Raw genomic sequence first — 14983 nt, 5'->3', positions numbered from 1 at the left:
TCCAACTAATTTTTGTATGTTTATCTTGCCTCGTGGTACTCTGCTGAATCTGTTTCCCTGTGGAGTCCTTTGGGTTCTCTATGTATGGTATTATATCTTCTGCAAATAGGAATAGTTTTACTTCTTCCTTACCAGTTTGGGTGCCCTTTAGTTCTTTTTCTCGTCTTATTGCTCTACCTAGCACTACCAGAACAATGTTAAATAGTGGTGATAAAGGGCATCCTTCTTTTGTTTGTATCTTTGGAGGAATGTTTTCGGTCTCTGTTTTGAGTGATGTTGGCTATTGGTTTTATATAGATGCTGTTTATTATGTGGAGAAATTTCCCTTCTATTCCTGTTTTATTGAGAGTTTTTCAAATCAGGAATGGGTGTTGGACTTTATTGAATTCATTTTCTGTGTCAATTGAGATGATCGTGTGATTTTTTTCTTATTTATATGATGGATTACATTGATTGATTTTCTCATGTTGGGCCAGTTGTTATGAATCAGTTGTCTTATGAGCCATGTTGTCTTTCTCTTTGTTCAAGTCGTGTAGCTAATGTTTTGATTTCGTCCCTTCTTTTGTGGTGTGCATCTGTTGTTATAAATTGACCCCTGAGCACTGCCTTTGCTGTGTCCTAAAGGTTTTGATATGACGTGTTTTCGTTCTTGTTTGAGTCTAGGAATTTTTAAATTCCATTTTTATTTTTTTCTGTTACCCAGTGGTTTTTAGACAAGGTGTTGTTTAGTTTCTATGTATTTGATTTTTTCTCTTTCTCTTCCTCTTATCAATTTCTACTTTGATGGCGTTGTGATCAGAGAAGATGCTTTGCATTATCTTGATGTTTTGTATTTTTTTGAGGGTTGCTTTGTGGCCTAAGATGTGGCCTATTGTGGAGAACGTTAAGTGTGCGTTGGAAAAGAATATGTACTTTCCTGCTGTTGGTTGGAGTATTCTATATGTCTGTAAGGTCAAGTTGGTTGATCCTGTTCTTTGGATCTACTGTATCTTTGTTGAGTTTCTTTCTAGATGTTCTGTACTTTACCTAGAGTGGTATGTTGAAATCTCCTACTATTATTATGGAATCGTCAATTTCTCTTTTTAGTGCTGTGAGAGTTTATGTATTTTGGAGCCCTGTTATAGGGTATGTAGATATTTATTATGGTTATGTCCTCATGGTGGATTGTCCCTTTAATCATTACACAATGTCCTTTCTTGTTTTTTTATGGTGAATTGTGTTTTAAAGTCTCTCTTATCTGAGATTAGTATTGCCACTCCTGCTCTTTTTTGGTTGCTGTTTGCTTGATATGTTTTTTTCCATCCTTTGATTTTTTAATGTATTTATGTCTTTGTTTATAAGGTGCATCTCTTGTAGACAGCATATTGATGAGTCCTAAATTTTTTGTCCATTCTGTCACTCTCCATCTGTATGGGTGGATTTAAGCCATTTACGTTCAGTGTGATTATTGATAGGTTTGCGTTTATTGCTGTCATTTTGCAGTGCTTTTTTGGTGGGGCTGATGTTTTCTTTGTTCTTTTTGCTCTTCTGTGCTGAATTCTTTTGTTTGTGGACTTTTTTCATTTCTTTTGTTTTTGTAGATTTTGTGTTTACTGAGATTTTATGTTTTTCTTCTTTGGTTTGTAGGTTTGTTGACTTTCTTATGGTTACCTTGAAATTTACCTCTGTCTTCCAAAGTTTAAACCATTCTTTTATACTTCATATCACCTTGGCTTCCTATCCATTTGACAGTTCTGTACCTACACCGTTTATTCCCTCTTTTATTGTTCTGATGTTGTCGTCATTTACAGATTGACCTCTCTGGTTCTCTTGTAAATCTTTTAATTTTGTTTTATCCTTGAGAGTTCATTATCTAGGTTGGTGTCTGGCTAATGCTGTCTTGTGTCCTAGATTCAGGTTGTCATCTGATGTTGGTGGTTCTCTAACTGAAGGACTCCCTTTAATAATTCTTGTAAGGTTGTGGTTTGGTTTTTACATATACCTTTAATTTCTGTTTGTCTGGAAATGCTCTAATTGCGCCATCATATTTGCACAAAAGTTTTGCAGGATATATTGTTCTTGGTTGGCAGTTTTTTCTTTCAAGACTTTATATATGTCATCCTATTGCCTTCTTGCCTGCATGGTTTCTTCAAAGTAATCAGAGCTTAGTCTTTTTTTTTCCCCCGTTTGTATGTGACTAGAAATGAAGTCTTGATACATGCCTCAATTTGAGTGGAGCTTGAAGACACGCTGCGAGAAATAATCTAGTCACAAAAGGGCAAATATTCTCGACCTCACTTACATAAAAAGACAAGAAAAGGCAAATATATAGATACCAAAGTTTATTAGTGGTTACCAGGGGCAGGAAGCAGGGGGAAAGATGGGATTACCCATGATGGAAAAATCACATTGATTAAGGGTCGAGTTGTACAGCCGATTATTGTAGTTGCTCCCAAGAAGTTGTACAACTGTAAAAAGTTGAGTTGGCTAAAGTGGTGAGATCAGTATATTTACAAGAGTGACAAAAAGTGTAAGTGCTTAGGTTGCTTATGTACAACCATAACCACATAGGATTTGATTCCATGGTTTGGATATCTGGTTGATTGGCCTAATAACATGTTCAGTGCTTCTGTTCTATCTCCTAGTTCCTTGTGTAGTGCCTGGGGTGTTTAAAGCTTGCAAGCGTCCATCCAAGGCAAAATAATTGGTCTCTATTCGCCTGGGGCAACAGATTAAGAAGGAGAGTCAGGAACAGAAGGAAGATATGGGATGTTTGGCTAATTGCTTCTGTGAAACAACTGCTACCTTTGCCATAAGACCAGAAGAACTGGGTGGTGCCTGGCTACCACTAGTGAACATTTTGATCAAGGATTCTATAGAAGACTCCTGATCCAAAGGGGGAAAATACAGAATGGAATTTCAAATTCCCATGGACTTCAGACTTTCTGGAGCCATGGGGGCTGGATGAACCCCTGAAATTATTGCCCTGAGATAATCTTTAAACCTTGAACCAAAAACATCCCTGACGTCTTCTTAACGCCAAACAATAGTTTAACTTAACTATTAAAAAATGCCTGCTTTGAGCATTATCCTCGTTTAAGAACTATCTATATGGTATCAGATTGTTAGGTAGGAACCTTAGTGGGCAGTGAGTTTATGTTAATGGCAAAGGAACAACTTAGAAAAGGAGGGTGAGAGTGGTTGCACAACTTGAAGAATGTAATCCGTGTCACTGAATTGTACATGTAGAAAGTGTTGAACTGGTGTATGTTTTGGTATGTATATTAACAAGAAAATATATAAATAAAATTAAAAACAATTCTTTGGGACAGTTCTACTTTGTGACATGGGATTGCTGTGAGTCGGAGTGTATTTGATAATACTCAACAACAATGATACAGCTTTACTCCCATCCACCTCCTTTGTGCTGTTATTGTCAAATATGTTACATTTCTATATAATAGAAGCTGAACAGTGTCTGCAGATGGATAGTCCAGTGCTTTTGGTTACGCAGGTCTTTTTGATTTGTTGCTATTAAAATTGTTATAACACCAGAACCTAGGGGCCATTGGGCTTATCTCGGTTGGCAACCTTGTTTCCTAACAGTAGCAGGGATGAGCAACCTTTGGAGCTCCTAACTCAGCAGAGCTAACAAGAGAAAGGAAAGGGGAATATTTAAATTAGGGACCAGGAAGGATCAAATTTTTAAGAAAACTTACGTCCACATGATTAAAATGTAAAGTCTGTTTATATTTAGTGAGTTGATGTTGTAAGTAATTACTGAAATCATTGATTGAGGAACATAGAATTTTGTTTATTGCATATATTTACCATCCCCTCACACACACAGAACATTTATCGTTACCAAATTGTCAAGGTGGAGAAAGTGGCGACTAAAGGAACACAATGGGTTGTATACTGGTGTTGGAGTCAGTCTTCCCTGGGTTCAAATTCCAGCATTTCTGCTTACTAGCTCTGAGTTAACATTAGAGCCTTGGTTTCAACCTTCATCACATTATTCTGTCACTGACATCTGAATCACTTTCCAAGAATTTGTGTAAACAGAATTCTTAGGTATTGGTGCTGTTTATTTTAGAATTATTGTTGAGCTTTGTCATTGTGTTTAATTAGTGAAAACTCTAAATTGGAAAAATGAAACAAAATAAGAAACAGTGCTTTGTTACCTTTAAGGAAGTTAATGGTGATATGTTGTTTGTGGAATGACTATAAGCTATAATGCAATTTTTTAGTATGTAGTTTTGGAGTCTTTTGCTTTAAAAGGGTGGGTATGAGTCGGAATCGACTCGACAGCACTGGGTTTGGTTTGGTTTTCGATTTGCTTTAAAAAAAGAATGCTCTTGTAATATAATTGTTATTTCAGTGTGATTTGTGAAATTGGTGGTTCTCAGTCTTTTTTATTTTTAAACTCCCAGTATGTATATTTGAGGGACTGTAACATAACTCCCATCAGTAAAAAAGGCTTGCTTCAGTAGTGATACCCTGTAGGAGGAGGGTAATGATTAACCTCCCGATGAGTGTAAATATAACCAACTACCCCCAAAGTCACTGGCGTAGTATGAACTTTAACTGTATTTGCCATAATCAAGAGATTAAAATTTAATTCATTTTTATTGTTTATCAAGTGTGTATGAAATTGTGCTGTGTAACCTCTTTAGAGAGTCCCTGGGTAGAGCAAATGGTTAAGTGCTCAACTACTAACCAACAGGTTGGCAATTCAAACCCACCCAGAGGTGCCTTGGAAGAAAAGCTTGGTGATCTGCTTCTGAAAGGACACATGGTTGAAAACCTTATGGAGCACAGTTGTACTCTGCAGCACGTGGGACTGCCATGAGTTGGAATCAACTTAATGGCAACCTTGTGTTTTTTTTTTTTTTAACTTCTTTTAGTTTATCTAAACCCAGTTATGAAATTCACATCATCCTTTGCTCCTGACCATAGCCTAGCCACCTCAAGTTACAGCTACTTTTTTGATGCTGTGTTATCTTGGCATGGTGCTGTTGCCTGGCCTCACTTAGGGTAGGCACTGACAATATTGAGAACTGCTATACTGTTATTTTAAACTACTTTGTTTTTAGAGAGTATTTGTGATCTTGAGGTACCTCTGTTCTACAACTATTCCACATCTGTCCCATGTCATCTGTTCCACATCATCTATTCCACCTCTATTCCTTCTCTACTCCGTGTCTGTTCCACCCCATTCTACCCCTGTTCCACTATTGCACATCTATTCTACACCTGCTCTATATTTTTCTGCAATTTAAGATTTTTCACAGATTAGTTTTTTAAATTAAAATATACATCATTGGCATAGGTTCTACAAGTAAGTTAGTCTAATATATGGTCTTTTATTTCTTAAACAGAGACTCTACAGGGGCAGGTAATTCACTGGTCCACAAGCGGTCTCCTTTACGCCGAAACCAAAAGGCCCCAACATCCTTGACCAAGCTGTCTTTACAGGATGGACATAAAGCCAAAAAGCCAGCATGTAAATTTGAAGAAGGTCAGGATGTCCTAGCTAGATGGTCAGATGGCTTGTTTTATCTTGGAACTATCAAAAAGGCAAGTTTCCTTAATATAAGATGTCTTTTTCTATTTTTGTAGTAAGCTTTTAGTAATCTTAAGCCTTTAAATTTAACTTCATATTTTTCATTTTTAAAGAGATTACTGTAAATATTCCTCTGTGTTACAGATAAACATACTGAAACAGAGCTGTTTCATCATATTTGAAGATAGTTCTAAATCCTGGGTTCTCTGGAAGGACATTCAAACAGGCAGGTGCCACTCTTTCTCTTGAACGTGATTTATACTAAAATGTGATTTTCTTCAACTTGTCGTCATTCTAGTGTTACCTGTTGAATACAGTAAATTAAGATAATATTTTTGAGGAGAGGTCAAAAAAATAATCATCCTTTATAGTCTCCAAGAGTTATACTCTATATAGAAGACTATAAGAAGACCAAAAATACTGTTAGAGTTGGAGGTAGATTAGAGGAAAGATGTATCACTGACTCAGAAATGTAACCTATTGTTAGGTAAAATATGACCCTTCTAAGAACTTGGAAAAAAATTCTGAGCCACTGATATGAGTAACAATTTGGGATTCAATTTAACTGTTACTTGCTAACTTCTGAGTTGGAATTGACTCGATGGCACTGGGTTTGGTTTTTTTTTGGTTTTTCCTAACTTAGTACAAAGCAATGCAGAAAGCTAATATTTATTGAGAGCATACTATTTGCCAGAAGCTTTGGGGGCATTAGAATATATTAAACCAATTTAGAGTACTAGAAATATTAATGAGAATGTTTGAAATTATTGTTTAATTATGGTTTTTTATGTTTAGATGGGAAAATGAGGCTATATTTGGGTACAAGTAAAAATGAATACAGGTATGCCTTGGTTTGGTTATAGGTACGTTTCTTGTAACGATTTCGGCTATAAATATAATTGCTGTATGCCCTTTGAATCTACTAAATATAGGTGTTTTTCAGGTATATCTTTCATGGGAAATGCTTCATTTATAAAAAAAAATTGAGTCATTATTAATAATTTGAACACTTTAGCTTCTTAATAAAGCCCAACTTTGGTTTTCCTTTTGTTGGGTTAATAGGCCTATGTTTTGTGTCTCCTCTGGTAGAAAGGAGCATAAACTTTCTTTTCTTAAAGGATAGATACCTTTCTAAAGTATTTAGCTGTTGGATCCTTTATTTGAACCCTGAGTGCAACTTTATTGTAGATTACTTGCTGTTTTTAATTTCTTGGTTTTTCTCCAAATTGTTCTCAAAGAAAAAAAATAAAAAACATTTTAAAGTGCAGCTCTACTCTGAAATGCATGAGGTCACCATGAGTTGGAATTTACTCAGCAACAATTGATTTTTTTGGTTTTAGTAAAGGAATTCCAATATTCTAATTACCATCTGTATACTTGATACTTAGGTGGGGAACTCAGTAGCTGTTTCTCCAGTAAAATGTTTTTCCAGAAAAATTTTGTATAGATTCGGAAACTGATCAGTATAAAGGACTTTAGATAGGTTTTGAATCTGAAATTGAGGTGTCAGTGAGAAAAGTTTGAACCATAAGATTTAAAGGGGTAGATGGTCTCCAACAGTGATAATACTGAGCAGATCTTAGTACCCTGCATACAGAATTATTTATTTCTAATCTTGTGAATATGGACTTCCCCCCATATAAAAGTGACAAAGAAAGAAGAAAACCAATGATGCATAGAGATGTAAAACCAAGAAAACCAAACCCAGTGCCCTTGAGTTGATTCCAACTCACAGCGACCCTATAGGACAGAGTAGAACTGCCCCATAGAATTTACAAGGAGTGCCTGGCAGATTCGAACTGCCAGTCCTTTGGTTGGCAGCTGCAGCACTTAACCGCTATGTCACCAGGGTTTCCAGAGAGATGCAAAGTTGTGAAAGTGAGGGGTCCAGACCAGCCTGTGTTCTAGTGTATCAGTTTGGTGATCTGTGGTGGCTCTTTCCTCACCGGCTCCTTTTACTGTCCCTAGAATTACAAAGGGGTACTCTTTTGCCATTTAACTCTTTGTAGCCCACAAAGAATAGCACCCATGAAACTTGGAATTGAAACTAGTAAATGAACAGTCTCCACTAGCCTTTGAGACGTGATACCTGAAAACTGCGTTAGGCAGATTTCAGTGTGGGGAGTAGCTTTAGTAGCTTTCTTCCCTGTAAGAAACCTGTTAATAATAGATATATATTAAAAAAGTAATGAATTAGCTTAACTTTCCTCATCTCATAAGATTCTTTGAAAGGTTTACATAAATAAGGATAGTATTTGATAATAGCCAGATGTTGCATTACAGCAGAAAAGTATCATGTTAAGACTACTAAATAAGTTAAAAAAGATTTCTAATACTTAATGCTACTGTGGTTTCTGTGAAAATGATACACTTGAATACCTGGTAGCAGTGTAAGTTTCTGTTTTATTACTTTAGCATTTGCATTAAACGCATAAAAATATTTACACTTCTTAATTTACCCAGAGTCTGACCTCCAACAGTTTATTTAAAAAAAAAAATTCAAAAGTTAAAAAAAGTTAGATGAAAATGTTTATTGTAGCTTTATTTTAAAAACAATATAATTTAGTATTTCCAGGGTTAAATGGTCAGCAATTGGATTTAGAGTTAAAGGAGTCTATAGAAGGCCACTAAGTTAAACTGGAAAATTCTTATAAATTTGATGATAAAAAAGCTGTATCTGAATTTCACAAGTAAATGTTATTCCCATTTCCCTCAGGATTATTTCCTGAGGTGAACACAATATTTGTTGGGTCAGCATCCCCTTTCCTGGGGAACTGCCTTCCCCTTCATGGATGCAGTGGGAGTCAAGTCAAGCACTTACCCAAGCTGAGGCCATCGATTCCTTTTCAGGGTACTGCAGATTTGAGCTGAGAGGATTTAAACTCAGTTTGGCTACTATCCTGAATGAATCCATAAACATAGAAGCTGTGGGGAGGGCACGTCCTGCCACGTTCACCAGGAAGTAGATGAAGCCTGGGAGAGGAGGGGAGAGAGGACAAGATACCAAAACAAACAAGCAAAAACCAACCAACAGACAAACACAAAAACCCAATGTGGAAACCTGCATGTCCAAGAATAGAGAAATACAGTAAATTTGATTCCGTTTACTGGATGGAATATTATATTGCCATTAGAAGTTATAATTTTGAAAACTGGCAGCGTGAAAAGTACTTTTGGTAGAAGAGATATTACTTAGTATTGCTGATAAGCAGCATCTTGTCCAGAAAGAACATAGACTCAGGCCTATCTAGGTTTGAATGCTAACCTTGATACTTTCTAGCTGAGGGTTTTTAGGTTAGTTAATCTTTCTGAACCACAGTTCTTCTCTATAAATAGGATATTTACCTATTTAGTTGAAGGATTAAATAAACTAATATATGTAATGAGCCTATGACAATGCTTAGGCTCGTGGTACAAAATTGTACATTTTAAATTATTGTTAGTATGTCAGTAAAGCCTGTGGATTATGATTTTAATTATATATATTGAGATAGACCAGGAGAGAATATTGGAAATGATAGTTGTGTTAGGGTGATAAAATCATATTCTAAATTTTGTGTAATGATTTCTTTTTAGAATAAAAAAGTTTAAGGAAGAAATGATTTACCTATTCAGGTAAAAAATATGATTAGTAACTTTGGAACCCCCAAATTTTGTTACAGTAGGATTTTGTTAGGTTATCGGACACCATATTCCGAGATTGCAAAAGCTGGAAATTAAATAATTGGTGTTTGACCTCTTTCATAAATTAGTAAATAAAAAGAAATGCTCTGAATCCAAAGAGAATGGGGGCATTTACATATCTTCTTTGCCCTTTTTCCTTAGTCTCTTGACAGTAGTAGGGTAGGGTGAGTGTATGCATGTACATGGATTTGATGTGTGTTCTGAGGAATAGCTCTAATATTCACAAGAGCTTTTCCCCACTCCTCTAGAAGAGTGGGAATATTAAATATGAATAATAAGGGAAGCTGCCTGAGATAAATTTAAAATATGTCCTCTGCTTAAAAACAGATTAAATTATAAATGTAGACAGTAAGTTACTTAAGTTAAAGGTAGCAAGAAGACAGGGATTAGAGAAATAAAATTACATATTTAGTACTCTTTCTCGAAGGAGCCCTGGTGGAGCAGTGGCTAAGTGCTCAACTGCTAACCAAAAGGTCAGCGGTTTGAACCCACCAGCCACTCCATGGCTGAAAGATGTGGAGGTCTGCTTTTGTAAAGATTACAGCCTTGGAAACCCTGTGGGACAGTTCTCTTATGTCCTATAGGGTCTCTGTAAGTCAGCATCAACTAGATAGCAATGGGGTTTTTGGTTTATTCTGCTTTGAGAAGAAATTATTATGATCTAGTGAACAAATATTGTCCATACGAACTACCCAGTGAGTCATAAAAGTAATTTTGTTATAGGGGACTCTTATTTATTATGACTGTCTTTTTTTTTTTTTTTTTAATGCTTTAAATATTTCAGGAGCCACTGGAAGTGGGGAAATGGTCTGTACAATATGTCAAGAAGAATATTCAGAAGCTCCCAATGAAATGGTTATATGTGATAAGTGTGGCCAAGGTAAACATTGATTTCTTTTAATCTCTTAGAAAAGGTTTGTTACATACTTAATGCTCCTGTTGAAGATTAATGACTGAAAAATACTTTACTTGGTAATTTGAAGGAATTAACCTGTTTTTTTTTTTTATGTCGATTGTAATTATATTAATGTAGGAAAAGAGAATTCTAAAATGCGTTCTTGAAATTGTGTTACAGTGTTTATGAATAAAATAGAATTGCTTTGTGCTTTTTTTGATATTAAGGATATCATCAATTGTGTCACACACCTCATATTGATTCCAGTGTGATTGATTCAGATGAAAAATGGCTCTGTCGACAGTGTGTTTTTGCAACAACAACAAAGGTATCTTTTAAGTGTTTGGGCTAAAGCCCTAAATGGAATTTGTAAGGCACTTTCAATACTTAATGCTTGTGTATATTGAAAGCTCATTTGAATGAAATGAGCAATAAGTGCTGGGTATAAAGAGGTACTGTTTATTGTTTGACTAATGATTCTTAAGTGACAACTATTCTGCATATATTTTATGGTAGCGGTTTTGGAATTGGGACAGTAATTTGAAAAAAAAAAGTCAACAAAATAAGTAAAGATTATTATTAATCAAATAATTTGTGATGTAGAAATTTAGAGTGGTAATGTCTTCAGAAACATTAAAGGAACTTTTAAGTTATAGCGCTGTGTTTAAAATTTTAGCCTTTACTCTTTTCAATTTTTTTCCTTCTAATATAGAGGGGTGGTGCACTTAAGAAAGGACCAAATGCCAAAGCATTGCAAGTCATGAAGCAAACATTACCCTATAGTGTGGCAGACCTCGAATGGGATGCAGGTCATAAAACCAATGTTCAGCAGTGTTACTGCTATTGTGGAGGCCCTGGAGAGTAAGTAAATAAAATTATTTAATGTCTTTTAAGTAATTTTTATTTGTTTACATTGTTTATTTTTCTTATCAGTTGTGGTGGGAGTGATGGTGAAGTGTAAATGCATAAAAGCATCAGTAAAGAAAATTAGGGGAAATAATCTCACCGTCATTTTTCACTGCCCAAAAAATTCCTGTCTCACATTTGATCATATCCATGTATTTTAAAAATCTCATTGTAATAAGTCTGGTTATTCTGAAAACTAGAAGTGAATTGTAAATATTTGTATATCATAAAATAAACTGTGTTGTCGTTAGGTGCCATTGAGTCGATTTTGACTCATAGCGACTCCATGTAAAAGAGTATAGAACTGCCCCATAGGATTTTCTAGGTTGTAATATTGACAAGAGCAGATCACCAGGTCTTTCTCCCATGAGCTGCTGAGTGGATTTGAACCAACAACCCTTAGGTTAGCAGCAGAGCACTTAACTGTTGAGCCAACAGAGCTCCTTAAACTAGAAACCAAAACGAAAAACCGAACCCGTTGCTGTTGAGTTGATGCTGACTCGTAGTGGCCCTAGAGGACAGAGTAGAACTGCCCCATAAGGTTTCCAAGGAGCGGCTGGTGGATTTGAACTGCCGATCTTTTGGTTAGGAGCCGAGCTCTTAACCACCGCACCACCAGGGCTAAAAAAAAAAAAAAAAAACCTGTTGCTGTTGAGTCGATTTTAGTCATAGTGACCCTATAGGACAGAGTAGAACTGCCCCATAGAGTTTCCAAGGAGTGCCTGGTGGATTTGAACTGCCGACCTTTTAGTTAGCAGCTGTAGCACTTAACCACTACGCCACGAGGGTTTCCCCTTAAACTGGAGAAGGGAATAACTTACCACAGAGGTCCACCACCACTTACGCAGTTACTTAGTTTGAATCTCATATTTATTATAATTGACCATTTACAAACTGGTGCCTTTCATATTATGTTATTATTCGAATGGGTGAGTAAGAGGCTGATTTTGATAAAACTATAGAGCCAAACAGGGCTTTCTCACAGACTAATTAGAGAGTCTTATGTTTTCCCCTACACATTCCATTTATCATGAGTAGGCATAGATCTTTTTCAGGGAAAATACCAAATAATTTCTTTTCTAAGTTTTTAACTAAAAGAAATATCCCATCCAGATACCAGGGAATTGTAATGGGAGTCATATATCAAAATGAGACCTGATAACCAGGGTATTTAAACTTTAACCAGAATATTTGAGCTTTAACAGTAAGCACATGCTCTCGTGTGTGTGTGATTTTGTTTCTTACTTAGGGCTTCCAGCTGCTTTGATAGACACCAAACAGTTGTCATAAATTATTACCTAGCAAGGCGTTACAGGAGGAGACAATTGAAATCGACCATTCCAGTTAATAATGCATCCACAACTACAACTATAGTTTATTTATCCTTATCATTAAATGTTTGCTAAATAAATGAACCAAGTTCTAAATTAAGAGTGTTTAGAAATTTACCTTTAATTTCTAATCATTGATCCTAGCTCTGTTCTTTGGAACTAAGCAAATACATCTACTTGTCACTTATTGACTTTATTGTTATCCAACATTTTGCATTTACAATAGTAAAAAGTCTATTATCTCCTCCTATTTTGCACATTAGCAATGTTTGGCAGTAGTGAACATTGAGGTATGAGGAGAGAGTAATGCTGGCTCTGGTAGTTAAGGTTATGTGTCAGCTTGGCTGGACCATGACTCTCAGTGGTTTGGCAGTTATGTAATGATGTAGCCTGACAGTTATGTACTGATGTAGTCGTCCTCCATTTTGTGATCTGATGTGGCCATCCTCCATTTTCACATAATGCTGATTTCACATAATAACCTGGTCTTTGGAACCTGACCACGTTGATAAGTGAGGAGTAGGTGTGCATCTTATCTTTTAGGAGGTAACCCTTAAAATATTTCAGATCAGCAGCCATTCCCACTCCCATGACATATATACTGCTGGTGTTCTCTTTTCTGGGCTAAAATCTCTACTGTCATCAAAAATTGTTTGTCGTGGTTTCCAAACTCTACTGTCTTTGTTCTTCAGTTTTTAAAAGTTATTTTTGAAATTGGTATCATAACTGGAAAAATGGTGGTATTCTGACTGGTACAAAATCTAATGTGATTGTTAGTGTTCTGGACATTATGCTTCTGTTGCTGGAGAGAGAGATTGCGTTATCACTTTTTGGTCATTTCATCCTATGCTCTTGGCTCATGTTAGTTTTGTGTGTAGTCAGCTAATACCATTAGGTTTTTTGTTTTTTTTTTAATACAGTCTATAATCTGAACTTGCCTAGGTTAATGAGGAGGAATGAGAATCAGGATCAGCACAAAACTCTTCCCTATGAGTTGGGGATCAGACACAACTTCACTCTCTAACTTTTTCACCATTTCTGACACCAGCTGACCCCCAACAGCACTCTCTACTTGTTTGCTAGGTTCGATAATTTGTTGTAATGACTGTGGAACTTGTAGACTGTACCCACAATTATGTGGTTTATTAAGGAAGTGTCATGGATTGCCTTGTGTACGCTAGAAATGTGTATTGACTTGGTTAGGCTATGATTCCCAGTATTGTGTGGCTGTCCTCCATTTTGTGATTGTAATTTTATGTTAAACGGGATTAGGGTGGGATTGTAACACCCTTACTAAGGTCACATCCCTGATCCAATGTAAAGGGAGTTTCCTGGAGTGTGGCCTGTACCACCTTTTATCTTATAAGAGATGAAAGGGAAGCAAGCAGAGAGTGGGGACCTCATACCACCAAGAAAGCAGAGCCAGGAGCACAGTGTGACCTTTGGACCCGGGGTTGCTCTGTGGAGAAGTTCCTCAATCAGGGGAAGATTGATGACAAAGACCTTCCTCCAGAGCCTTCCCCTCGAGCTGATGCCCTGAATTTGGACTTACAGCCTACTAGATGGTGAGAGAATAAACATCTCTTTGTTAAAGCCATCTACTTGTGGTATTTCTGCTATAGCAGCACTAGATGACTAAAACAGGAAGGTAACAGGCTATAACTCAGAATCAGGATCAACTTGGAAGTAACAGGATACAACTCTGGAGACAGTATGCAGATTGTTAATCAGGACAGCTACTTCTCAGCCATGCTAGCCTATGGACCTTCTGTCTGCTGTGCACACGCCCTTCTGTGCCTCTGACCTTTTTTTTTTTTTTTAATTTTTACTGTGCTTTGAGTAAAAGTTTACAAATCAAGTCATTCCCTCACATGAGAACTTACATACACCTTGCTACATTTCTCCCAGTTGCTGTCCCCCTAATGCAACAACCCACTCCCTCCCTCCACTCTCTATTTACCTGTCCATTTCACCAGCTCCCAACCCCCTCTACCCTCTCATCTCCCCTCCAGACAGGAGATGCCAACATAGTCTGAGGTGTCCACCTGATGCAAGTAGCTCACTCCTCACCAGCATCCCTCCCCATTCCATTGTCCAGTCCAATCCCTGTCTGAAGAGTTGGCTTTAGGAATGGTTCCTGTCCTGGGCCAACAGAAGGTCTGGGGGCCATGACCACCGGGGTCCTTCTAGCCTCAGTCAGACCATTAAGTCTGCTCTTTTTATGAGAATTTGGGGTCTGCATCCCATTGCTTTCCTGCTCCTTCAGGGGTTCTCTGTTGTGTTCCCTGTCAGGGCAGTCATCAGATGTAGCTGGGCACCATCTAGTTCTTCTGGTCTCAGGATGATGTAGTCTCTGGTTCATGTGGCCCTTTCTGTCTCGGGCTCATAATAGCCTTGTGTCCTTGGTATTCTTCATTCTCCTTAGGTCCAGGTGGGTTGAGACCAACTGATGCATCTTAGATGGCTGCTTGCTAGCGTTTAAGACCCCAGTTGCCTCTCCCCAAAGTGAGATGTAGAATGTTTTCTTAATAGATTTTATTATGCCAATTGACTTAGATGTCCCCTGAAACCATGGTCCCCAAACCCCTGCTACGCTGGCCTTTGAAACATTCAGTTTATTCA

General features: G+C 37.0%; 1 protein-coding gene and 1 long non-coding RNA gene across 3 annotated transcripts in view; both read left to right on the top strand.

Annotated features, from left to right (window-relative positions):
• Positions 1-5542, top strand: part of LOC126073287 (uncharacterized) — a 33113-nt gene extending 27571 nt beyond the window's left edge. Inside the window, exons 2-3 of the long non-coding RNA XR_007516707.1 lie at positions 5361-5377; positions 5458-5542. This is a non-coding gene — a long non-coding RNA (uncharacterized LOC126073287). The remainder of the gene's footprint in view (positions 1-5360; positions 5378-5457) is intronic.
• Positions 5543-5628: 86 nt separating this feature from the next.
• MTF2 (metal response element binding transcription factor 2) overlaps positions 5629-14983 on the top strand; it is a 44157-nt gene continuing 34802 nt past the window's right edge. Inside the window, exons 1-4 of one of the 2 annotated variants that reach the window (XM_049879772.1) lie at positions 5631-5771; positions 10014-10109; positions 10352-10452; positions 10837-10985. In XM_049879772.1, coding sequence (XP_049735729.1) covers positions 10034-10109; positions 10352-10452; positions 10837-10985 — 326 coding nt within the window. In that variant the 5' untranslated portion in view covers positions 5631-5771; positions 10014-10033. Of the gene's footprint in view, positions 5772-10013; positions 10110-10351; positions 10453-10836; positions 10986-14983 lie in introns of both variants that reach the window. The other variant, XM_049879773.1, reaches the window with a different exon arrangement.

The sequence above is a fragment of the Elephas maximus genome, chromosome 3, assembly GCF_024166365.1.
Source record: "Elephas maximus indicus isolate mEleMax1 chromosome 3, mEleMax1 primary haplotype, whole genome shotgun sequence".
Taxonomy (NCBI): domain Eukaryota; kingdom Metazoa; phylum Chordata; class Mammalia; order Proboscidea; family Elephantidae; genus Elephas; species Elephas maximus.
This window is presented reverse-complemented; position numbering and strand designations above follow the sequence as displayed.